The sequence below is a fragment of the Equus asinus genome, chromosome 16 (assembly GCF_041296235.1).
Source record: "Equus asinus isolate D_3611 breed Donkey chromosome 16, EquAss-T2T_v2, whole genome shotgun sequence".
NCBI lineage: Eukaryota > Metazoa > Chordata > Mammalia > Perissodactyla > Equidae > Equus > Equus asinus.
The window spans coordinates 48,650,019-48,677,194 of record NC_091805.1 but is presented as its reverse complement, the minus strand read 5'-3'; the positions used below and the strand labels follow the sequence as shown (position 1 = coordinate 48,677,194).

The 27,176-nt window shown below is 43.5% G+C and overlaps 1 protein-coding gene and 1 long non-coding RNA gene across 4 annotated transcripts in view; one reads left to right on the top strand and one right to left on the bottom strand.

The window, feature by feature from the left end:
* The window catches only part of VTCN1 (V-set domain containing T cell activation inhibitor 1), a 56,132-nt gene that overhangs the window by 14,676 nt on the left and 14,280 nt on the right, over positions 1–27,176 (top strand). For all 3 annotated transcript variants that reach the window (XM_014848269.3, XM_014848268.3, XM_014848267.3), the window contains exon 2: positions 19,468–19,532. In XM_014848269.3, the coding sequence (XP_014703755.2) occupies positions 19,468–19,532 (65 nt within the window). The remainder of the gene's footprint in view (positions 1–19,467; positions 19,533–27,176) is intronic.
* Positions 1,184–27,176, bottom strand: LOC139040412 (uncharacterized). The gene is made up of 3 exons (XR_011494938.1): positions 27,053–27,176; positions 12,358–12,411; positions 1,184–1,431 (listed from the first exon to the last, which is right to left on the bottom strand). It is a non-coding gene; the product is annotated as an uncharacterized lncRNA (long non-coding RNA).

The following is a 27,176-nucleotide window of genomic DNA, read 5'->3' as shown; positions in this document are numbered from 1 at the left end:
TGCTCACCTGGGCTCTCTGGAACTGAGGCTGCGCCTCGGTCATCACCTGGGGGCAGCTTGTGAACAGCCTACCCAGCTACGAGGAACATGGCTGCTCACTTTGAAGAAAAACGAGTTACATATAATTTCTAGCACACATGCTTTGGGCCCTGGCTCTTCCTGTGAGAACTCGATGGAAAGTGCAAACCACTGACCCAGGGAACTGGGCTGTAAGTGAAGAGCTTCCTGGGAGCATCAAATTGAAAGGTGCCTATTCACCTGCCATCTAACAGAGGGTTAGGTCAACTTAAAGAAAATAAAGTATTGTTTTCTTTTTAAAAATGTTTTCCTATTGTTTGTTTTACAAAAGTAATATGGGATTAGGATGGGAAATTTGGAAAATAGAGAAAAGCTCAAAAGAAAAAAAATATCAAAATCTATATCATTCCTAACCCAGAGATAAGCACCATGAATATGTCCTCCCAGTCTTGTTCCTCTGTATATTTATTTAATAGATGGTATCACACTGTTCATATTATACTAGAAACTACTTTTCACTTACCAGTTTTGGGAACGTTTCTCTTATAAATATTATTCTATGATACAATTTTTTGATACAACTGCAGACTATTGCTTCTAATAATGGACCTTAATTCATTCACTCAGTTCCCTGTTGTCAGACGTGTGTGTGCTTCCAATTATTTGCCGACAATCATTATATTAATTGTAATCAACACTATAGTTAATACCCTTGGGAATGCATTTTGTTGGTTCTTTGGAATGAATTCCTGGAAGCACAATTCCTGGATCAAAGCTTGCTGGGCACTTCGTAAGCTTTCTAATATATGTGGCCAAAGTGTCCCCCTGTCCCCACCCTAAAGTTTGTACCAACTCATACCCCTACTGGCCATCTAGACTCCCCAAAATAATAATTGCTGCATAAGATCTTTCTCCAGGACCAGCATTAACCCCTGCCAACATTTTGAAAAAGAAAATGACAGGTTTTGTATCTAATGTTCCCACTTTATCCCATTTTTGAGATTTTCCTTCTCATGTCTTAGCCTCCTTGTTAATTTACCATCCAACCCTACTCTCAGTAAGGTAACTAATACTCTGACACTCCAGTATTGACGACTACTGAGATAAAATTATTATACTACACATTTTAACCAGGAACAAAACCAAGCAAATAAATTGCTTATTTATAGAGTTTTACTTTATTACCAAGCTAAAGATGAGAGTTATCTTGAGGTGGAGGAAATCCCAAAAGTAGTGAAACAAAGGCCAGAGGTTCTTCTTACTCCTAAAGCTGGCCTTTGCCAAGTCTTCCTTTTATGCAGTGACAGGGAAAACAGGTTCACAGCATCCACCCAACTCCTTAGGAAACGCTTGATGTTTTCTGCTAAGTCTCCCTCCCTCCAAGTCACAGTTCTGAGTTCAGTGGAGTAAATCCTGCAGAGAAGAACGAAAAGGGTATAAAAAAAGTAGAGAGGATAGCGGATTTGCTGGTGAGAGAGAAAAAAATAGATTTGAGGCTATGAGGGAGAAGAGACTAGGGAGTGGATTTCAGAGAGAGCTTTGGGGAAATGTCAAGAAAGGAAAAGTTTGGGGAGCTAATAAGAAGGATAGAAGTTGGGAAAGAGGATTTTTTTTTTAAAAGAATTTTTGCTGTGCATTATCCATGTAATGCTTTTTGATATTTTCCTAGATATCTACTGGTTTCAGTTAAACTTTTGTTGGATTGATATTTCTTTGACTGTGACATTGTCAAAAACTGTACCATAAGATGCTTGGTATTTATGTAGGTTACAACAGGATCATATCTCTGGAGCTAGAAAACTATTTTTTACTTAGGTATAATAATTAAGAGCTGATTTCTAAATGTGTATTTCTATTTAGTTGTTAATTTTAATTGTTCACATAATATCTGCCTAAAAGTATAATTTAAGGAGATATAACCCTGAAATAAAACATGGACTGCCATTCAGTTGGGCTGCCTTGTCGATATATTTTGTTTCAGTAGAAGAATATGTTCCAAGATCAGATCAGCTCAGTTCAGCATTTATCAAATGCCTAGAATGAGTCAGGCACCATGTCTGACACTTAGGGGAATAAATGTGACTGATATATTGATCCAGCATGACCAGTAGGTTATAATCAAAGCAAAATTTTCTTTTTATCTTCCCCTGACCTTTTGAAGTGCATTCAGTAGGGAAATAACATGATGAAATTGCTGAAGCCTCTGATAAAAACTTGGCCTCTCCTTCAGCTGACTGATGTCCCCTCAGCCCCCGGTTGCCTGAAGGTCCGCTTCACACATGACTCTCCATGCTCAGGTCCCCTCTCCCAGGTGTTCCTATTGGTGAGGACTCAACGTGGCTCTAGAGTATCTGGCCTACTGGACAAGCTCTCAGATTCCTGCCTTGTAAAAGGTGACATCTCAAATGCAGCTCTGTGCCTTCTGTCTCTCCCCTGTTCTAGAACACACAAAATTTCCCACGTATGTTTTAGGCTTTGGTCCACGATGCCCCCACCACACCCCAACATTGTACTTTGTATCTGTGCATTGTGGAGGAGGAGGAGGATGTTCTCACAGCACAGAAAAAACTCTCTGCAAGACACAGCTTCACAAATCATCACTCCTCGTTCTGAGCCCGTTTTATGCCCTTCTTCTGATCGAAGTGACTAAGAATTATGGAACTGCTTGTCAAGGATTCCCTTCTCAAACTCTGCATAGTGATGTGCTATCTCACTTTGATACGCACCATTTATTCTATCTCGAAATCTCAGTTGAAACTTTAAATTTAACATCCTAATACACAAAAATAAAAAGACAGGGTCCCTGTTCTTGAGAAATTGAGAGGAAACTAAAGGAGACAGAAATGTGTAAACAGATTGTTTCAATACAATGTGACAAGCATCATGATAGAGAAATGTGCAGGGGACAATGAGGACAGAGAGAGAGCTTCTGATCCATGGTGCCAGTATTTTCCCTCAAAAGACTATCTAGAGGAAGGCCATACACGAAAGAACGAGCGGTCTGTGCGGGTTACAAGTGAGCTGAAAGAAGGTAGTATCTGCTTGGGAACATCATGCTTCAGAACAAATGCTACTGATTTGTTCCCCAGTTACTCAAGCGCCTGGAGGAATGCTTAAATTATAGGTTCCTGTTAATACTGTTTAATTGGTTAAAGTGGATAGGAAAAGCTTCCTTTTTTAAGGGTTTGAAAGGAAGCCCAGAAATCTTGGCAGCCAAATGTAAGAATAGTAATCCTCTCTGAATCTGCCTTAAGATTGTAGAAGCAGGGCCGAAGTCCTGGGCTGGACTCCTCAGACGGGTCTCATACTGCGCTCTTGGCTCCACGGCCCCAGGGGATGTACGGAAGACATCTGGACAAACACGGCCCCAGACATGACCGCTCTACCCACCTTCTCATTCCCTGCACTCTATCCCCATCCAACTCTTTTTTTTCCTTTGCAGTAAATAGTTGATTGCACTTTCCCAGCCCCCAATTCCAGCATCAAATATGGCATTATAAAATCGTAAGGAAAATAATGAAAAAGTCTGGGAATGTGCTTGCTCCTCTAATGCTGCTAAGGCAGGGAGGAAGGGAGCTGTGTCCAGTGAGGGCCTCTACCGAAGCTTATGCTGCTGAGCCCAGAACCCTAGATGTCCCAACAGGCTGTCCAAGGAGGTGCAGTCCACTCCAGGTGCCGAGGGAACGCTGCCACGGCTCTGTGCCTCGTGCCAAGCGGACTGCTGTTATTTCACCTGCTCTTCCTCCGAGACATCAAAACATCCCCAACTCAAATAGTTACAAATCCGAACGACGCCTTTCAGACCTCTCACACACTGGGAGTAACACACGTGACCATTGTCAAACCACGTTTCCCGTTTTTGGAAAGATCGTTCCCATAACCAGAGACCGTTTCAGAGTGATGAAGCAGCCTTGCCTGCGGGAAATGCCACTTTGGCACTGACCAGGGCATTCCCAACCCAGTTAGATTCTGACCCTGGTGGCAGCGCTCAGAAACCTCGCCCGGGAGAACGTGCTTGCTTTCACTGGGTAGTAGGAAAGTTGCCCGGATGGAAAAGGACTAACATCCCCGATCATTCCTGCCTCTTTTCTTCTGGGCCTCCTGTCTGTGCTGCTACAACCTCATGGTCCTTCCTGGGTTTCTCAGCTCCGGTGGCCACCAGAACTGTTATATTAGACTAAGATGTGAAAAATTGTTTCTGTCCTTGGTTTAGGTGAGATATCCCTAGAAAGGAGGAAGAAACTTAGAAACATTGTAAATATGAAACTAACAGAGCCAGTTTTTTATCCTAACTTTCTAAATCTAAATTGAGATTTGACGTGGCTGGTGCAGATTTAAGGGCGCCGGCCTCGGCTCCTTTTCTCATCTCCGTCTGGGTTAGTGAGAGGCAAAGCTAATCAGTTTCTAGACCAAGAGGACACTGGGCAGGCATTGCTCCCAGGCCTAGTAGGGTTCTCAGTCCCTAACAGATTCCACCTCTGAGGGTCTCTGGAGGAGACCTTTTCCTCCCCTACCTTCAACACACTTCGTATCCCCAGTCACCCTGGCTCTTGGCGTGAGCCTTAGCATCTTGGTGGCGGAAAAAGAACTAAGATTTTTAGTGCACTTGCTCCATGCCAACCACTATCCTACAGACACTACATCCGTCACGCAGAAAGGCACCAAGTGAGGGAAGGTAGATCCCTTCCAGGCCCTCAGATTTTTCCCCTTGGGCTCAAAAATAAAACCCAAGCATTAAAAAGATGGTAATGGTGACCACTAGTGCCCCCGCCAACTAGCATGTAATCCAACACGTAAAGAATACTAAATCATATAACAAAAAATATGTGCACAAGTTAAAAATAAAAACACTACCTTCTAGTTTTACTGATTAATTTCCCGATAAATTTCTAGACAAGTTCATTGAACTTTAATTTTGATCTTTGGAGAGTGGTGAGCGTGTTGGTCAAGGGTGAGAGGGACAGGGTGCCATTCCTGCTTTGCTAATGCCACAAGGACAAGCTTAGCCAGCCTAGTGAAGAGCCCAGTGCTGCCTGCGCTTCAAGTTGTCCTTTGGTGGCCTGATAAAGCTTTCTTTGGTCTATCTCTTAAAGTTCCTAGTACCCTGGACTCCAGGATGGAGAGCCTTGTCCATGGTTTGTTTCTCCAAGTTGTTCAGTATGCCTGAAACAAATTCTCTGGGTGACCATTAAGGCTAATTCTACCCGCTGGTGAAGGGATAAATCTTACTTTTAAGTTTTTATAGCATCACCTAGTAGTCTCTCTATTGGGCGTGAAACCTTAATGGTGGGTGCCATATTCTGTCCATATCATATCAGTGTCCATAATGCTTGCTGGATATTACAGATATACTTCATATCTCACATTTCCTTTTCTCTTAGCACTTTGAAGACAGAATTCCATCATTTTTCTGGCTTCCTATGTTACTTTGGAGAGTAAGTTGTTAATCTAATTGTCATTCCTTTCTAGGTAATCTGTCTTCTCTCTCTTACTGCTTTTAAGAACTTTTTGGTGTTTGTTCTTCAGTTTCATTGTGAAGTGTTTTGTAGTTTCCTTTTTATTTACCCTACTTGAGATTCATGGAGCTTCCTGAATCTGAAGATTGAGATCTTTAATAAATACTAAAAAATACTCAGTCCTTTTCTTTTCGAATATTGCCTCTCTCTCATTCTCTATTCTTTCTTTGTGGACCTCTGATTACAATATATTAAAATTTCTCATTTTGGTCTTCATGTATCTTACCCTGTCTTCTATATTTTTAGTCTCTGTTTCTCTGGACTCCATCATGTGTAATTCTTCAGCTCTTCGGCTTAACTAATTCTCTCTTCCAGTTGTATCCACTCCACTACTTAATGTGTGCAGTGAGTTTTAAGTTTCAATCATTTATTTTTCATTTCTAGATGTTCTGCTTGGTTCTTTTTCAAATCTTAATTTGGTCAGTGTTTTTAGTTTTTTTTTCCCTACTCAGGCTTACAATTCTCTCATTCACTTATTTTAAGATATTAAAAAGGCTTCTTTTATATTCTGTATCTAGTGGTTTCAGTATCTGCTATCTTTTCATTCCAAATCTGCTGCTTGTTTCTTCTTTTCCCGGTACCTTTCTGCTTGTGTACGTAGTGATTTTTTATTATGAGCTTATATTTCTGGGAATTTTATCTGCTGAAATTCTTTGAGGCCTGGGTCGAGAGTGAATTTTTTTGGAGAATATTTGCTTTTGCTTCTGTTAAGCATTGGAACTTTACCAACTAGGAATGCTTTAAACTGAATTCTTGGTCTGTGGTTCTTTGGGACTGGAAGCATTGTGAATTCAGGCCTCAAACCTGCATGATGACCAGCTGGTATATACACAATCTCAGGAGAATGTTTCTTTCTTCATCCAGAACCAAGAATAAATGAGGTCTTTGCCTTTCGGGTATGTGTCTTTGTGTGTGTATGTGTGTGTGTGTGTGTGTGTGTGTGTGGTGTGTAAAGGGAGCCCTAACTTAAGTTAGACTCCCCTGCTTGTGTGGCCCCTTAGCTTTGTCTCCGGTATTCTGCACGGCTCTTAAGGCAGAAGCTCCTGGTTCCCAGAATGCATAGATAGCCACTGTGTTCACCACTCTCTTACCTGTCTGGATTCATGTGCTTGCTTCATTTTTAGCCTCTGCAAATCTCCCTTATTTTTCTTGCCAGCAAAACCAAGTGTTCAAAAATGTGTGTGTAGTTTTGTTTAGTTTTATTCAGCATTTTAAGTGTCTTTAGCGAGGTTTTTATTTTTTTAGGATATTTAGTATGCATTATTGCTGGAAACTTAAATTTCATTCCCCACAAAGTTCTTTTTCCTTTTAGAGGGATGCCTCTATTTTGTAAATCATTTCTGGAGAGAAATGACTGAAAGGAGCCAAGTTTAACAAGTAATCAAGCATAGCTGCTATCAATCAATTCCTTCTCCGGGTCCCCTTGACCCCAGCCAGCCAGGTCTTCTCCTATTTCCAACCTTTCCAAGGCATTTTGTTATAATTCATAGCATCAGCAAGATTTCACATACCACAGTTTTTAAAAGATTATTTTCCTTTAGACACGCAGATTTAAAAGAAGTTAAGAATGTGTTAGTTTCCCTTAGCAACAGAGTATGGATATATAATTTATTCATTACTTCAACAAGTTTTAACTACTACACGCTAGGCTATCTGAGGGGAGCATGTGCTAAAGTGGAACATTTATTCAACAAACATTTATTAAGTTCCTACCATGTTCCAAAGACTGGAAAAATGGCATGAACAAAGCATAGAGGCAAGACACAACCTGGCATATTTAGGGGCCCAAAGAAGTTTAGAATAGTTGGAGCTTGAAAGTAGGGGCCAGAATGGGGCCAGAAATGGGATAAAGTGTCCACAAATTTATGTAGACTCTTCTTGAGCTTATATTTGTGTTCAAACTTTTTAAACTTTCAGAATTTGCAGGTATTCTTTGCTTTTTATATTCAAATCAATATATGTAGATTGAAATCTTAAGCTTTTACTAAAATACGGTATCCGAATATGTAGAAATCTTAATCAGAACATAAAACAGGGGCCAGCCCAGTGGCATAGTGGTTAAGTTCACACACTCTGCTTTGGCAGCCCAGGATTCACGGGTTCAGATCCCGGGCACAGACCTACACAACCACTCATCAAGCCATGCTGTGGCGGTGTCCCACATATTAAAACATAGAGGAAGATTGGCACAGGTGTTAGCTCAGGGACAATCTTTCTCACCAATAAATAAATAATTTTAAAAAGAAGAAGAAGATAAAACAGAAATCTTGTGTTTCATAGTAGCCCTGTAACCAATCCCTGGGTTAGTGCTAGGGCCCGGGCCACAGTGGGTTAAGGTGGCCCACAAGGGTCCAGGACAGGAGAAAGGACCAGACAGGACAGTAGGACCTTCTTGCATACAGTATCAGGCTGGGAGTCCCTACCAGGGGGAGCGCAGGAACCATACGCCTACAGGAGAAAGTTGAGACCAGAGCCCCAGAAGTCAGGCTGGACCAAGCAGACAGTCGGAAATCACAAGAAGACCCTGGGTTCTAGCCTAGCTCCAGGGCAGAGGCAGGGTGCAGAGTCCAGGCTGGAAGGCCAAGGGAACATCCTTTGTGTCTGTTACAGAAGGACAGGTCCACAGAGGAGTTCAACTCAAGGACAACTGTGGATCCCAGGACAGGAAGTATCTCCCCTGCCTTGGGTTTCAGAAGGTCTTTGGTGTGGGCAGCCATGGCTTGTCATGGCGCACAGGACAGCCCCAGGGTCTGTGTGGATGACAAGTACAGCTCAGGCAGGCCAGGCCCTCGAGGGATGGGACTGACAATGTGATTTCCACACCTCTGTTCTCACAAGCTACACAGCCACACCTGCAGAACTGTGCCCACGTCTAAAAGACGAGAATGTGGGTCCTAGCAGGTGATTTGCAGTGGAACCCGGGTAGGACTTTTGGAAGCCTAAACAATATATCCCTACTGATTTCCGGGATACAGTGGTCTGTTTTTCGCTGGAGAGATTTTTGGATGTTACTGAAATAGAGTAAATGACAGGAACCTTGTAGGGCACAAATATGACCTTGTAGCCCATTGCAGAATAGAGAGGCATCAGACCGCCTAAGACAGGTATATGTGCCTGGGTAGAAAAAAGCTCTGAGGGTGATCGATGTACTTGTTTCCAGCCTTGTTAGTGAACAAACGGTGAACTGATCCCAGGGCGAGGCTTTCTAAGAGGAGACAGCTCAAGTATCTCTCTGAATCTCTTCAGTGACAGCACAGGTTTCCTGAAGGCAGGAGAAGGAATGAAAAGCCAAGAGTCACTGTGGCTTTAGGGTGTTGCAAAGGTGATCTAGATTATAGATCATTCACAGTGTGTCAGGCCATTCATCTGCCTGAGGCCTGGATCACCGTGACTGACGGAAACACACTCTCCCCAGAGGGAGCCTGCCCTGTCCTTCCCAGTCTCCCCCGTCAGACCTTCTCAGTCCCAGCTCCTGCCTCCCAGCTTCTGTGCAAAACCCCAGTGCCTGGCCCTCCTCCTCTCTCATGGGTTCTGAAGTTCACCTTCCTGCCCCACTCCCTTAAATCCATTAAGGAAAGAAAGGAGCATGCTCTGGGCTGGGTCTTCAGCAAAGATGTCAGAGGCCAGTCAGAGCTGAGTGGGCTTTGAATGGGTCCTGCTTTGGGTACCCAGAGAAGAGGTGGAAGAATGTTCTAGGCAGAGGGCAAGAGGGGGCAGTGCACAGATCAGTCTGATGAGAATACAGGGCTCCAGAAGGGGAGAAGGGTTAGAGAGATAGCGTGGGGCATTTTAGGACGGTCTTAAATTCTAGGCTCAGTTTGAACTTTAACCCACAAGCAATGAGAAGTCATTTAAACTTGGGGGTACCGAGAACGGGTAAAAATAAGAATAAACATTTGTAGTTTAAAAATAATAGCTAGTATTTATGCTTTACAAAGCATGGTTTGTTTCTTTGGACCCTTGCAACGATCCTGTGCAGACAGTAGTGTTTAATCTGGACACAGGTGTAGGATGAGTTACAGCATTGCTCAATGACATGAGTCCCCTGCTCCCATCAGGGCTTCAGCAGGAAAGAACGCCAGGTTCTCCGTGGAGCTGATAAGTGGAGAGGGACAGCAGCGCCTTCTCTGTTTTGCCCACTCCAGAAATGACCAGGCGGTCACTGAGCAGTGCTCCTGCCTCATCTATGGCTGGGCCAGAGGAGGGTGAGGAGGAGGGTCGAAGAGAAGGGATGAGGAGAGAAGGGTGACGTGGGACAGGTGTGGAGGGGCTGTGCATGAGAGAAGAGCAGCCCAAACAGCGAGAGCCAGTCATGAGCGGGAAGTGCTTGTTGGCAGCCAACCCTCACTCCAGGTGCTGTGAGCGCCCCTGGAAGTCTCCCCTCCACTCCAGTCAGGCTGTTTCAGTTCAGACCACACAGACTGCTTAGGATAGCCGGCTTTTCTCAACAGTACACTTTGTGGGAGGTTCATAAAAGGTTTGAAGTGTGTTTGTTATTAAACACAATGGGATCAGTTATACTGCTGAGGGAATCTTCTGGAAATGTTTTCGCTCCGCAGTGAGAATAAGGAGGAACAAGAAATACAGGTATGATTGAGCAAAGGATTAGTGATCAACCTTGTATTGACTTTTGTCTCGCTCTGCTTGTGCCGCTGGGAAACAGCCAGCGCAAGGCTAATGACATGCTAATGTGTGCTTCCCGGGATCGGAGGGCCAGGTATAAACAGAGCGGGCTTAAGAATAAAAGAGAATGGCTTTGCTGCAAACTCAGATATTGTTTAGGGAAAGGGACCTATTTATTAACATTTTACATTTTCCACCTGATCCTCCCCCTTCCAGAGTCTCAGACAAAAGATACTTCCCGAGAGAGATGGACTTCAACTGGTGTAAAACCGGACACGTTGTCCTTCCGTAGGTTACCACTGTGCAAAACACGAGTCTGGAAACTGACGTGGACTCTGGGATTGACAACTTTGGATTGATATAAAATGCAGTGTAATAATTAAGGCCATGGACGAGGGACTCTCAGACTGAGTCTAATCCTGCCCTAATTTCCCAAGGGTGAGCCCTTGGATGAGCTACTTAATTCTAGGCCTCAGTTTCCCTATCGGAAAACAAAGATAATATTACCTACCTGATAGGGTTGTTGTGGGGATTAAATCAGGGCATGCACTCAATAAATATCAGCCATCATTGTTTTATTAGTAGCAAAGGTTTTGGGAGGCATACACAGAATATATAACTGTGGCCAGGGCAAGGCCAGAGCAAATTCCCAGGAATATCAGATTACAGAATCATATAACTTACTATGTTTGAAAGAGACTTTCAAAATTGTTCCAACCCTTATCTGTTCCCAGAAACTCAGCCCTCCCCACTTCTCTCCGTAAGCGGTTACTCAGCCCCTGCCGGTACACCCACGGCCCGGGATGGGAAACACTGCAGTCTCAGGCTGGTACCAGAGGGCCGTGTTGGAAAGTCTCCCTGTTTGCTGAACCTAATCTAACCGCCTAGAACTTTCACCTACTGGCTTTGTTTCTTCCAGAGTGATGAAGAATATGGTACCTTTCACATTTTGAAATGATCATCATTGCATTTAGACTTCTCTAAACTACCCCAGTTTCTTTAACTATCCTTCTCTGTCTTCTAATCGCATCACCACCCTGGTCCCACTTCTCCTGGATCAATAGTTCTCAACTGGGGTGACATGTCTGGAGACATTTTAAGTTGTCAAAGGAGGGGTGCTACTGAATCTAGAAGGTGGAGGTCAGAGATGCTGCTGAACTTCCTACAATGCACATGACAGCCCCCAGCAACAAAGAATTATCTGGCCCAAATAGTCAATAGTGCTGAACGTGAGAAGCCCCGTCCTCAATATACACCTTAATCAGTGTTCTTAAAGTACGTATGGGCCAAAAATGTGCATAGAGTAGCATAGCTAACATTGCCATTGTACTGTCAGTACTTTTGCATTAAATTAGCCTAAGACTCTGGCAATTTGTCATCTAGCGGTCAGTTAAAGCCCCCTTTCCCATGTTGCTGCTAACCTGGGGTGGCACCTATGAGCCTGCATCCTCGCCTAGAAACCACTAGTCAGTGGTGGCTCTCTCCTGCTGAGCCCAGAGGCAGCCTTGCAATCTTTTCTAACACAATATCCTAGGCCACTGCTATTGAAAATTCCCACTGAAAACTATCAATCATTCAAAAGAAGTTGGCATGCAAGGTGAAATCTATTTGTTGGTCATGTCTCCCTTGTTTTGTGGCACTGGGGCCCAGGTATGATGTAATCCTGGGGTGTCTGCTTTGGGGGACCCCCACAACACTGTGTCCTGATTCTTAGTGGCAGCTGGAAAGAACAGAGGATGCCACAACCTGATGCTCTAAAGCACACGAGTGTCTTATATGCAATTTCTGAAAATCCCTTTCCCCAATATGAAACCGTGCAGTCCACTGTCGTTAAAGCAATGAGGACAGAGCAGGGCTGCCAGAAAGGATGTCCTCTCTTCCATACACTCCTCAAGCCCCATGGAACAGCTCCTTCTCTTTGCCAATGTCTTCCTGGCCCTCCACTTACCACTCTTTTTTTTTTTTTTTTAAATTTTTTTTTAAAGATTTTGTTTTTCCTTTTTCTCCCCAAAGGCCCCTGGTGTATAGTTATGTATTTTTAGTTGTGAGTCCTTCTAGTTGTGGCATGTGGGATGCCGCCTCAGCATGGCTTGGAGAGCAGTGCCATGTCTGCTCCCAGGATTCGAACCGCGAAACCCTGGGCCGCCGAAGCAGAGCTTGCGAACTTAATCACTCGGCCACGGGGCTGGCCCCCACTTACCACTCTTGACGCTCATGCTGTCAGTCCTCTGGATCAAAGCTGGCCTTGATTTTACTGATAAAAGAGATAAAGGAGAGGAATGAAGAGATGGGGAAACACATACCATACCCTGGATTCTTCAGGAAAAAAACCGAACTTGAGTAGACAATAATCTAAGCTTCTCAGAAACCCAAACCTGTACTAATTCAATATCTAGAAAGTGCTTACATAATTTTACCATGGGGCCCAATGCTCTGTTCTACTTAGTGTTTAAAAATTTCTTTTCTCCTTTTATAGAAAAAAAAAAAGAGAAAATTTTGGGATAGGCTGAAATAAATGTTTTCAATTTCAGCATTCCTTCCTAAACCTAGTCACTTGGTTAGTTTATGAACAAAGCAATATGTTTGATTTATTCAAATATTTACTTGATTTACTCAAATATTCTACTTTTAATTTAAAGGTAGAATTTATTCAGATGAATCACACGTTTGCTAACTTAATCTAGTTTTCAGAGTTTTAATTATTTATCAGTTACACAGTGGAGATAAGCTGATGATCTATAAAGAATGTGGTATCTCTCTGTTCAGTCAGTATCTGAGAGGGAGGCAGAAACTGGAGAACATAGAAACCATTAATGTTCGGATCCAGCAAAGAGCCCTTTACGTCTTCCAGAATGAGTGCTCTGTCTCGTGTAGCAGATTCAGAATGTCTTCAGAAATGGAGTTGGAGGAGATACGCAGGGTGGGGATAAGTGGGGCCTTCTGAACTTGTGGCCTTCTGCCCGACAGGACTTTCTCTAGAAGTATGGCTCTTAGGAACACAGACTCAAGTTGGACTCCCCGGGTTTGAGACCTGGCCTCCCACTTTCTAGCTGTGAGATCTTCTTCAGTTACTTACGGGAGGCCTTAGTTTCCCCACATGTAAAAAGGTCGTGATAGGAGTCCTTACACATAGAATTGTTGTAAGGAATGAAGGCGACACTGCACGGGTAGCGTTGGCACACAGAACAGGCCAATCAGCGTTAACTCTTGTTTTCTCACCCTCATGGACCTCTGCTACAGTGCAGGTTTGTCCCTAAGACAAACTTGCACCACCCTAGTTTATTTCCTGGTAATTCAGTAATACAGTCTGTCTGCTGCCATATATGTTTCTATAGTGCCGATTAGGTCATACATGGTTGGAAAATAGGGGGAGGATGACAGTGGAACATGGCAGTTGCGTTGGTTCGCATGCGTTTTCCCAGGGCGAGGGGAGCTGAAGTAGAGAAGGAGAATGACAACTTCAGTGGAAAGGCTCTGTGGCTTTCGGTGCTTTTTTTCTTTGAATTTAAATGAACACTTGCACTTGGGGCTCCCTCCGCAGAGAGGCGAGGGCCTCTCTCTGATGCCACAGCCCTGCCCATCCCAGTCTGCCCTTCCCCCTGTAGCCACCTTCACAGCTACCTCACTGGCTGACAGCACCCTGGGTCAGAGTTTCCACTCAACTGTTTCTGTGCAAATTCAATAGCCCCTGAACCAGCTTCAGGTCCTACAGAGCCAGCCGCCTGCTTTGGCTGTCCAAGTCATCTCCTGAGGTACCACTATTGTTTCTGTTAGTGGACAGATTACAAGGTCACACAGGTTTGAGTGATCTGCCCTTAACCCTATTTTTTCCCCATAAGCTCTGTTCCCCTTACAATGGGAGGTTTTTCAGGAATACACACACCATGTCTTAGCAGACATGCCTAATTTCTTCCAAGTGCTGCAGAAGGCAGCAGCAGCTGAAGCAGAGACATGGGCAGGAACGGGACAGGGCCGGCGTCGGGTAGTATAGAGTGTTGGGCAGAGTCCCAGGCTGCAGGCTGATCCCGGCCCGGCAGGCTCTGAGCTCTGCAGCCCCTGAAACACCCTCTCCCAGCCCAGAGCACTGAAGTGTGAGGCTTGGGTTCTGACTCCATCCAGTGCAGCACAAATGACCACGGTTCTTTGTCCTTCTGCCTTGGAGAGGGAGTGTGTAGCAGCCCGAATTAGCCAAGTATATTGCTGAATAAAGCTTTTCTCTTTACTTACTCTGAAATATGTTCATGCACAGGCACTTCAATTCTCCCTATTTCTCTCAGATTTAAATACCTCCTGCATCCCTAGAATTCCTGTGAGAACTCATTCTTCTCTCTACTGAAGCCCTGACCACAGCTACCTTGTGTTATTACAGTGGGGTGTGTGTGCACGTATGCCCATATGTCCATGCATGTTGTTTGTGTATGCGCAAGCATGTGTATGTTTTCCCTCAGTTACACTCTAAGCTCTTTTTCTTTTTAAGATTTTATTTTTCCTTTTCCTCCCAAAGGCCCCTCCCAAAATACAGGGTTGTGTATTTTTAGTTGTGAGTGCTTCTAGTTGTGGCACATGGGACGCCGCCTCAGCATGGCTTGACGAGCGGTACCATGTCCATGCCCAGGATTAGAACCAAAGAAATCCTGGGCTGCTGAAGCAGAGCGTGCGAACTAAACCATTCGGCCATGGGGCCGGCCCCAATGTTGTTTTGTTTTGTTTTGTTTTTGAGGAAGATTAGCCCTGAGCTAACATCTGCTGCCAATCCTCCTCTTTTTGCTGAGGAAGACTGGCCCTGAGCTAACATCCATGCCCATCTTCCTCTACTTTACATGTGGGATGCCCACCACAGCATGGTTTGCCAAGCAGTGTCCGCACCTGGCATCTGAACCAGCAAACCAGGGCCGCCAAAGCGAACTTAACCGCAGTGCCACCGGGCCGGCCCCTACACTCTAAGTTCTTTGAGGTCAGGCACCCTGTTACTTCATCTCTGTATTTCCTCCATATTGCGCAGCACGATGCCTTTCACATTGGAAGTACTTAATAAATGTTCACAAAATGAACCAATCCTGCAAAAGCATTGACTTTCACGTGGGCCCTTTTACAAGGAGGGTCTAACGAATATGCACTGTGAGCTCCACTGCAGGGGGGGGGGCAGACATAGCTCTGCATTAAAAATTTCCTGTGGCACAGTTATGGGAAATTATTCTGGGGAAGTAAAAACCAAAAAGCAATGTAAGAACAACTTATGTGAAATATTTTATTCATCTTTTTAAAAATTTAATAAGCAGCGACAGGAATGATTTAATCTGGCTGCTCTGATAGTGCCTGCCTCTCGTTCCACACTCTGGAGTTGAGCTGCTTCCCAGGGCAATACCAGTTCAGAACAAGCCTCAAGGTGATTCCTGCTTAGATAGGAGCTTGCTGACAAATGGCAGGGCTCTGCTTCCTCGGTGAGGGAAACACGGAGGCCTGGGTGTGAGGGAGATGGGCTCAGCCGCTTTGGCTGAAACACACAACTCCACTGTCCCCCTTCTGTTGGTATGCATCCATGTAACTGTTCAGTGTCTTTGCTGTCCAGCCCCCTCCTTAGAGAGGGTAGCGGACAGCATATGTGAAGGCCGGTGGCAGTGGCCATCTACGATGCTCAGTGTGGTTGGAGGGCAGCATTCCAGTTGGGAGAGGCAGGGCTGGAGAGAGGGCAAGACTCCCGTTAAAAGGCCACGTGGGCTACATCAAAGGTTACGTTTTTGTCATGAGAGAAATGGAAAGGCACTTGAAGTTTTAAGCAGAGGATTGTTATGATTAGTTTTGTAATCATTCTTACAGTCAATCTTCAATAGCTCAGTAGCTGAACCAAGGGGTAGTCCCCACAACAATTTCCACCACTGCCACTAAGTTAGAAGAATGTGCTTGTTATACAACCACAGCAGAAAAACAAGGAGAATAGCTACTACTTATGGAAGCTTCCTAGGTGCCAGGCACTCTCCTAAGTGATTTTTTAGGTGTTAACTCAATCTTCACAAGAAGGGATGGGAACTTGAGGTCACACAATTAGTAAGTGGCGGTGCTGGGACTTGAACCTATGCAGTCTGGGTTGAGAGCCACACATGTGACCACAGCATTATACTGCCTCCGTGATCACCCTAGGCCCCACTTCCCACTAGGCTGTCTCCCCTAAGCCGCCCCTACGTAGAAATTCTGAAGTCACCACTGATTCTGGTGGTGTGAAGAATGGGTTGCAGAGGTCCTGACTGGAAGCAGGGATAACAGTTAGGAGAGGGTTGCAGTAATGCTGGTGAGACATGGTGGTGACCAGGAGAAGTGGTGACAGAAATGGAAGGATATGAGAGAAATTAAGGCGATAACAGGACTTAATAATTCAAACCAATGGGGAAATGCACACTGAACACTGAGTACCAAGCCTGGTACATGCTATTTTTGATGTATCAAAATGCTATGATATTTTTATAATTAGTTGGATTATTCTCCAGGTTTAAGTCCTGGCTTTTAATAATAAACTTACAGCAAATAGCCACAAGTTAACTTTTTTATAGTAAAAAAATAATATATAAATAGCCCTTTATGCAACATTCATTGTCAAATTTGATCTTGAAACAACTCTTTTGTGTTAGTTTGCTAGGGCTGCTGTAACAAAGTACCACTACCTGGGTGACTTCATAACAGAAATGTATTGTCTCAGTTCTGGAGATCAGCAGTCCAGGTGTTGGCCGGGTTGGCTCCTTCTGAGGCTGTGAGGGAGAATCTCTTCCATGCTCTCCCGTAGCTTCTGGTGGGTGGGCAGTCTTCGGTGTTGATTGGCTTATAGATCTCTGCTTTCATCTTTACATGGTGTTTTCTCTGTGCATGTGTAAATCTGTGTCCAAATTTCCCCCTTTTACAAGGACATCAGTCATACTGGAGTAGGGACCCACCCTACTCCAGTATGACCTCATCTTAACTAATTACATCTGCAAGAACCCTATTTCCAAATAGAGTCACATTCTGAGGTAGTGGGGTTAGGGGTTAGGACTTCCACATATGAATTTTGAACAGGTACACTTCAACCCACAGCATCTTTATAGCAGGTAAAGTAGGAATTACTCTTATTCCCATTTTAAGGATAAAGAAACTGAGTCTCAGAGGGATAAGTTATTTACCCAAGGTAAGTGAGTCCCTGGGTCACCAATGCAAGTCTGCTCTCTGGCTCAGTAGCTGAGGAGAGGCAGCCAGTGCCTCTTGCTAGGGGTTTGTCTAGGGGCCAGCCCGGCGGCACAGTGGTTAAGTTCGCACGTTCTGCTTCTCAGCGGCCCCGGGTTCGCCGGTTCAGATCCCTGGTGCGGACATGGCACCGCTTGGCACACCATGCTGTGGTAGGCGTCCCACGTATAAAGTAGAGGAAGATGGGCACGGATGTTAGCTCAGGGCCAGGCTTCCTCAGCAAAAAGAGGAGGACTGGCAGTAGTTAGCTCAGGGCAAATCTTCCCAGAAAAAAGAAAAAAAAGAGTCTGTCTAGCTGTTCTCACACACTCGGACCAGTAAGAACTGAGGCCGCACTGAGGTGTGTGAAGAGAGGGGAAGTGGTCAAGTGAGATCTCCTCTTGTAATTGCAGATGCCCTGTTAGTAAAAGGTTCATGTTGCTTATTCAATCGCAGCCCCCATGTCTGCGCCTCCCAAGGGCTTGACCTCCAGGAAAAGTGTTTACTCAAACTGTTTCTTGTAAGTCTGTTGTTTCTCTCTGGTGGGCCCACCCCTGAGCCCAGGGGAGCTAGGTACAATGAGCCTATTCAGGGCAGAAAGTAAAATGCCTCATGCTTCCCTTTTCTCTCTGTAGCGTCATTCTTTGCCTCCCTGCGCCTTTCTTTTGTCCTGCCTGTTGAGTAGCATCAGTGTGGGTGTGGGGAGTGTGTGAACTGCCAGCAATGAGAGAGTGTGGCCGGGGCCACCTGCCTGATGACTGAGGCACAGGGCAGGCAGCAATGGGCAAGCTTCCCAGGAACCGTTTTGCCAACACACCAGCTCTGACCTGGGCCTTCTGTTCTGCCTGCGTCACTCTCACGAACTAAGCTGGTGTCCCCTCATGGGTTCCGCTGGGCAGAGAGAAGGGACACACCCCATTTAGGAGGCTCCAGCCTTGGGAAGCAGTGTAGGAAGTAGTCAAGTGCAGATTCCAGAGACAGATTCTAACGCCAGGTCTGCCACTTACCAACCATGTGAATGTAGGGAAGGTACTTAATCTCCCTGGGTAATTTCCTCATGTGTAAAATGGAGATGATAGATCTGTTAACCTCATAAGGTTATCAAACGGATAAATGGTATAATCCATAAATGGTGCCTGGAACATGTCTGCCCCGTAATTCTAGCCCTCAGTAGACGCAAGCAATACTTCCCTATTTGTTTATTTCCCAAATGTCACTTGTTAATCTGTTCATTGAAAACTAGCAGGATGCATATCAAAAAGTTAACAGTGGTTGTTTCTGGATGATGGAATTACCGGTGATTTTATTGTCCTATTTTGGGTTATTTGTATTTTCTAAACTTCCTGTAACAAATATGTATTAGTTTTTTAATAAGAGAACACAAACTCCTGTTGAGGATCTGTGAGGTGCGGGGGACAAGGGAGGAGTGGGCACAAAGTGAAGATACAACCATCGTCCTCAGTGGAGTTTAAAGTCTGTGGAAGGAGACAAGACAGGTAGATTAGTGATACAAGATGGATGGGCAGTAATGCTCAGGGTGGGCTGCGTATGAAACAGTCCCCCTCAAGCGGCACCTGGCATTACAGAGATGTCATCAGTTTTGCCCCAAAAGTCTTTGTTTATGGTGTTCCCTGATCTGGAAATAGGAAAGTAAAATGATGCATACAGTTGGATAAAAGGCCACTCCTGGGGCTCGTCCCGTGGCATAGTGGTTAAGATCAGTACACTCCACTTTGGCAGCCCAGGTTCATGGGTTCAGATCCCAGGCGCGGACCTACACCACTCGACAGCCATGCTGTGGCGGCAACCTACCTATACAGTGGAGGAAGACTGGCCTAGATATTAGCTCAGGGCTAATCTTCCTCAAGCAAAAAAAGAAGAGGATTGGCAACAGATGTAAACTAAGGGCTAATCTTCCTCAGCAAAAAAAGGCCACTCCTTGGGGATGGAATTGTTGAGATTCCTTTCTAAGGTACCTGTTTCTAGGAAGGGGTTTACGTTGAAGAAAAGTTGAGATGGTTTATGTGGCACCTCCTACAAATGACAGACATGAACCCAGGTCACAAAGCAGCATGTCAAATGGAATGAAGAAGTAATTTCCTGTTTCTCTATCTCTCCATAGCATTATTAGCATCATCATTATTCTGGCTGCAGCAATTGCGCTCATCATTGGTTTTGGTATTTCAGGTACGTGATTTCTTGCATTATCGCTATTCATCTACCCCTCACCATTCAGCCCCCAATCACTCAGTGTGGTCGCATGGAAAGAGCACAGGGTTTGGACCCAGAAAACCTCAGAGTAGACCACTGGTTCTTCTACTTATTAACTGTGTTCTCTTCGCATTAAGCACTTAACTCCTCGGGCCTCAATTTTCTCATCTATCAAGTGTGGGGAATAATGTCCACATCACCCGGTAGTCGAGAGAATCAAATGGGATGTTTGTTAGGGTGTTCTCTCTACCAGTCCATGCTGAAGATGTCATTCTTGGATCACAGGTAAAATGCTGCACTGAGCCAGTCCATCAGTGGTTGATCTGGGTAGATGATTCCTTCGCAAAGCAGCTTCAGCTGAGATGCTAAAGAATAGCAAGCCTTTGTACATGGGGGTCTTGGGTAAGAGAACACTGGTGTGACTGCTGTACCATGTAGGAAACAGGTGCCATTGTGGCATGGATGGTCAGTTTCGGGATGCAGCTAATTGATGTCAGTTGCAGGAACAGGCTTCTGTTTCCTCTTCTGTGTAGGCCATGTCTCAGAAGCATCTATTACGGGTGCCACTTTAATTAAGACATTGAGCGAGTTAGGCCAGCAGCTGTTTTCTCTGAGGCAAGTTGTTTGCTCCGTTTCCCTTAAACTGCCTGACTCCGGCCAACACATTTATTTTAACTTAGTCTGTGGCCAAAGCTGTCACTTCATAATTTTAGTTTTTATAGTTCCAGCTGCCTTTTCTCTCTGTCACCCTCCTCCAGCGGGTGTGCTGCCACTAAATAGTGGTCGCAAGTCCTAAACAAAGAAAATTCACCGTAGATGTGTTTGCCTAGAAAAGACGTTAGCACTCTTCCTCACTTTCTTTATTATGAAAGATATATATATTTTTTGTTTCAGCCCTTTTTCTACTGGCTTATCTGTCTTTTTCTTTTTGATTTGTAGTAATTATTTATATATTCTGGATGCAATTTGGTAATACGCATTGCAAAATCTCTTGTATTCTATGGCTTGCTTTTTCACTCTCGTAATGATGTCTTTCAATGAATAAAAGTTCTTAATTTTAACAGACTCATTTATCAGACTCATTTATCAATCTTATCCTTTATACCTGGAGCTTTTTGTAAACTGTTTGAGAAGTCTTTGCCTATCCCAAGGTCATGAAGATTTTCTTCTGGGTTATCTTGCGGAAGCTTTATTGTTTTACCTTTCACATTTATATCTATGACCCATCTAGAATTGATTTTGTGCATGGCGCAGGATAGCAGTCAAGATTCACATTTTCCATCTGGCTACCCAGCTGACCCAGCATCATTTATGGAAAACATTGTCCTTCCCTCACTTCTCGCCCATGCCATTTTTGTTATAAATCAAGTATCCAAATGTGTATGGATCTGTTTCTGAACTCACTAGCCTGTTTCATTCTAATACTCTTTTATGATTCATTTTCTCTTTATGTTATTTTCTCTCTTTTCCTATTCCTAATCTTGGGCATTTTATCTGTGTGTCTGTCTCTGGCTCTCTTTCATCTTAAAACAGCTTTATAAGGTGTTACGAGCATTATAGTAGTTTTGAAGGAACTAGGTTTGGTTTTATTTTTACTTTCTCTGATTGTTTTCTTACTTGGTTAATTTTGACTTTTATCTTAATTCACGACCCTCTTTATGCTTTGTTTTGCTGTCTTTTAATTCTTTTTCTAGTATCTTAAAACAAGCACCACAAAAGAGTATGTCCAGAAAGCCAATAAATAGCTTTTAGGAGATACTGCCATTCAGTTTCCCAAAGTGATTTACCAATTTCCTCTTCACCAGAAGGGTGTGAGAGATCCAGTGCTCCACCTCCTCACCAACACCAGATGTTGTGGAATCTTCTTGTGATTTTAATTTCTATTTCCTGGTGCCTGAGGAAACTGAGTACATTTTCATATGAGAAAGATAACGTTGAGCTGCACAGCCAGACACAAGACAATAGATTCTGTATAATTTCATGTACATAGTCCAAAAACAGGCAAACAAATCTCTGCTGTTAGAAGGCAGAGTATTGATTATTACCCCGGGAAGAGTGAGAGGGTAGCCATTAGGAAGAGGTATGAGGGGACTTCTGGGCGGCAGGAAAGTTCTAGTTCTTGGTGTAGATGGTGGCTACATGAGATGAAGTTGAGATTATTGAAACTGTATAGTTACGATGTGTCCATTGTTATAGATATACGTGTGTTATACTTTAATACAAATATATACACACATATATTATAAATACATATATAAGGCAAATATTTTGGACTCTTTTAAAGATATCAAAGTGTACATTTGGGTACCTTCTTCACTAATGCTTAACCCTTCCTTAGTTATAATTTACCCTATTCTTAATCTTACTTACCACTTTGAATTAAAACTCTAGTGTTTGCCCTTTACTCTAAATCTTGGCGACTAACCCTTTTGGGGCCCAGGGCTAAAGGGCTTGGCATCGGGGCCATTATGGAGTTATCCTTTGGTTGTTAGCGGCTCTGACTAGCCTCGTAAGAATTTACCCTCTGTGACAGCTTCCCTGTGATAGTTCACAGTTTTGCTACTTATACCTCTTCCTGTTGCATAGCTATGGTGACCTCAAGTATTTAGCTCAGTTCCTTGAATACAGAGGGTACTCCTCAAGTGCTTTCTAAATGGACAAGTGGATGGATGCATGGAGAGGTGACTACATAGATAAATGTTATAGTCCATTCAATCCAGCAATGTACCACAAATATTAAAAGCCTACCACCACTGAAGAGGTTTTTTCCCTCTTATTTCACAGGGTGAAACCTGGTTCTTTTGGATAAAATGGACCATTTATTAGTTTAATACTATTTAGTTGGATTTTTCTCAACTCATCCTGTATTAAAAGGACCATAACCATTACTGAGAGGAATATAGTATCACACTCAATAAAATTGATAAACTCAATATAAACTCAGTATAAACTCAATAAAATTTTAGCTGGTTTAATATATAAGACAGTGAAATTAAGCAAAGAGCATTAAGTAAAGGATGATGATGGTGATAATGATGATATCTTTTGAATCCTTTCTATGTGTACCTCACTGTACTAAATAACTTTGCATACATTATTTGATTTAATGCTCACAACAAATAGGAGATAGATATTATTACTATGTCCTGATAAGAAACTCTCTTAAGGTTGCATGCAGCTAGCATGTGGGCACAGTTGTGTTTCAAGCCCTCGTAATTTGCTTCCAGAGCCCACACTTCTGCCCACCACCCTTTGCCGATGATAACATTCACGCAGAGTTGTAGCCGAAGAAGGGTGCTTTTTGGTTTGCCTTGCAGGCATTATTCCTTAGACTATAGCTTTTATGGAGGTAAAGATCTTCCTAAATACCATACAGAAAAAAAGTCTATTCCTTCTCGACTCTCCTGAAGCCATACATGCCACCTCCTCACAGCCATCCTACTCCTTATTTAATACGGGCCCCACAAAACACAAAATGCGTTTGAGATGGGTTGTTTGGAAGAGAGGTTGAGGGGCTCTCATTATCTCCTGGTTATAGGACAACTTTTGTGGATGACCCTTCAAGAAGGAGGGAGCTACAACGGAAAGACCCCTGACTGTACTTAGCCCAGTTCCTGTGCCATCACTCACTCACTGGGTGACTCTGAACAGCTCTGTGCAGTGGAAGAGTTTAGGAATAAGACAGCAATGTTCTGATCTCAAGTCTGATACTAACTGTATATCCTTTAGGATATAACTTAACTTTCCACGAACAGTTTCCTCACTGGTAAAACAGTCAGAGTCATTGTGGGAATTACATGAGAAAGTGTTTGTAAAGTGCCTGACATACATGTGTAATAAATGGCTGCCACTGTTATTTATATTGATATCATCAGTGCTATTAATAATAACTTGCTAGTATTAGTGCAATTTACATAGCACCTCCTAAAACTCGCACAATTTCCTCACCACACCAGGGTAAGCCGCCTCTGAAGTTAGGGAGGACAGGCAGGAAGCTACCAGACATTGCCTCCTAATAATGCTCCATCTTCAGACACTGGATAAGCCAATCAGGCATGTGCTTATGGCACCCAAACGGGAGCATTGAACAAATGTTTGGAAAGAATCTGATATTTCTTTTAAAAATTATAGTCATCTGAGAAAATAAGCAGCTGTTGGCCTTTCTTACACTTGCTTTGATTTTTAAGTGGTTTTATTTTTACATGAGATGGGGATACGATTATGGTGGGCAGGCTCTCTACATATCTCAGTCTGGCCCTGGATATCAGCAAAACATGGTAGAAAGAGTGTGGGATTAGCACCCAACAAAATGGAAATTGATTCTGGCTCTAAGACTTGCTAGGTATGGGGCTTTAGGCAAGCCATTTAATCCCACGAAGCTTCTTTATCCTCATTCATAAAATGGGTATAACGGTAATTCTTACCTCTCATGGTTGTGATCAAGGTTAAAATGAGTCACTAGACATAAAGCACTTAAAGTGTTTCTTTCCTCCCGTGCTCTGAGCTGCAATCTTTCCAAACGATTCTGGTTAATAACGGTTATCAAGATCATTGATTTAAGGTTTAACATGTGGCAAGTCAGGTACTATATTAAATTCTTCACCTGTGTTGTAGCATTTAGTCCTTTCAGGGACCCTCTGAATTATTATTACTACTATTATTATTATCTACTGTTATTAGCATCCCCATCTTACAGATGAAAAAATAATGCAATAAGGAAGTTAGAAAACTTGTCCAAGGTCACATATCCAGTGACTGCCGAGCTGGGACTTGAACCCAGACAGCCTGATGCCTGTGCCATGCTCTCAAACACCACGCTCTACTGCTGCTTCCCCACGTTGTTCCTGTATCTAGCCCAGCCCAGCATCTTTTCTAATTTCTTCTCACAGGAGCAACAGTTACAACAACCCTGCCCTCTTTTCTGGCAAGAGTGGTGCTCACAGGTGCCACCCCAGGCTCCACTGGTGCAGTGTAAGCCTATGTGTCTCCACCTTTGAGCCATGCGCTATCATGCCCATCTGGACAGCTGGATTCCAGCAGATACTGAGTGACCTTCTGCTGAAGGCTTCTAGCATGCTCTCTATGCTACTGAAATCTACAGAACTTGTCTTACGGAATTATTTCAAAGGAAAGTTCATTTGCCAGGTTTTATCTAGGGGTGTTGGTCATCCCAGAATCATAATTTCTGTAAAGAATCCTTGCCTTGTGTTACCTGTAATCCCACTTTCCAAGATATTCCTGCTCCTATGATGGAGAGCAATTGAATAATGCTTGCCCTGTGTGAAAACAGAATGGCTCAGATTTTAGCTTTCTCTCCTTCGACAGCTCCTCTTTCCCCAGGCAGAGAGAGCTGTGAGAGTAATTAGTTCTCACGAGCTAGAGAATTCATTTTCAGTAAGCAGCTGGGTCTTCCAACTTTAAAGGGTTTGATGGAATCTTAGAAGCCAATGAAATCCTTAAACTTTGTGCCTATTTAAATTAACAGAATTCTCTATCAATACATAGCTTTCTCTAACCCATCTCCTAGAGCCCTTTTACCCTTTGGCTCAGGAAATCACACAAGAATCCCTGGTGGTTAAGAGGCCTGGAGAGTCATACCAGGCCAGACTGTGTTTCCTAGAACATAGCTCCTTGAGCCAATATTTGTCTGCAAGTTTGAATACAGATTTCTTTTTTGTGAGAAACAGTGTTTATACGCTGTTGCTTGCAAACTAAATTTCATTTTATCACTTTTAACCATCATTTATTCACCCAACAAATAAGGATTTATTGATTGCTTTCTGGGTGCAAAGCAATGATTAGATCCCCAGGGGTTTTTCAGTTCTCACTGGCCTTTATTCCTCCTCTTAATTTGATCTGGGGAGGGGATTTAATCAACATTATACTCATTCCATCTGTCACATCTTTAATGCAACCTCGAGTGGGCTAGAGCCTGCGGTGGGTCCCTGGGGCACTCCACAGCTGCCTACTTTTAGTCATTAACTTCTCTCAGAGATATTTCAGCAAATTCTCCACCTGTGGGCTCAAGGCCAACACATTAAAATTAATTTGGTAGCACAATTACTGAACTAAGACATGTCATTATCATTTCTTTCTCTCCATAAACTGTGCTAATCATGTATTTTTTCTGAAAAGTAATTTTTCAGTTCAACTTTAATGGCACTTTATAAACTGCAATCAAATTTACCCTTGCTCTAACATAGCTACATTTGCTCCACAATTTTATTGAGAATCTTTGTGTGTTTTCATTGCCTTCTTTTTCACTGGCTCACATTTCTCCAAAATTTACACGTGGTAATGCTGCCAAATGTTCCTCACTCCTACAATCATTTTGGATAGAACTGCTATCTCAAACAGTGCCTTGATTTCTACTGATTTCCATTCATTCATTCATTTATTCATCTGCTCAACACATAGCATTTTCCTCTGTAGAAACATAGCACTAGGCACTCGTCTTAGTCTGCTCAGGCTGCCGTAACGAAATATCACAGACTCGGCAGCTTAAACAACAGAAATTTATCTCCTTACAGTTCTGGAGGCTGGGAAGTCCCCCCCAGCCTCCAGGTGGCCCCATCTCTAAGGCTTCTATCAGTGGCCCTCTGGCCTATTGAAACAGAGGCAATGGTCTCACCCTTTGAAACCAAGGAGGCAGCCCTGATGATCTCTGAACCACCTTTAGGGTTATTCTTCCCTTTTCTGGAAGAATAGCAAGTGTTCAAAGCTGAATAACTCTATGGTCCAGTCTTGTAGGATCTAAGAAGTCTGACAGCCTTCCTTCAATTTTATCTCGTTTTTTCTATCCCCTTTAGTTTTTCTGTCCCCAGAGTCAGTGTTTCTGCTGGTTTAGCCCCATCCCTGTTCCTGGCTTCTGCTGAGGTAGCTTATCAAGCTCGTAAAGTCCTGCACCTATGATCTCCTCATCAAATGGTTGTTCAGCCACACCTTTAGTGTTCCCTTCAGTACAGCTTTCTCATTTTTGCAATATAGATAGGCTGAGAATTCTCCAAACCTGTAAGTTATGGTTCTTTTTTGTTTAACAATTCCTTCTTCAATTCACCTCTCCTTTCTCATGTTTTACTATCGGCAGTCAGGAGTAACCAATCTGCTCGTTCAACACTTTGCTTAGAAATCTCCTCAGCTAAACATCCAACTTAATGACTCACAAGTTCAACCTTCCACAAAACACTAGAACACAGTTCAGCCAAGTTCTTTGGCACTTTATAACAAGGATTGCCTTTCCTCCCATTTTCAATAACATACTCCTCATTTCCATCTGAGATCTCATCAGAATTGCCCTTAACACACATATTTCTAACTCTTCCAGCCTCTACCCACTACCCAATTCCAAAGCTTCCTCCACTTGCTTAGGTATTTATTACAGCAGTACTCCACTTCTTGGTACCAAAATTTCTGTTAGTGAGGGTTTTCCAGAAAAACAGAACCAATAGAATGTGCGTGTGTATGCAGAGAGAGAGATTTAGAAAGAATTGGCTCACTTGATTATGGAGGCTGAGAAGTCCCAAAATCAGCAGTCGGCAAGATGAAGACCCAGATGGCTTAGCTCCAGTTTGAGTCCCAAGGCTGGAGAATAAGGAGAACCAGTGGTCTGGTACCAGTCTG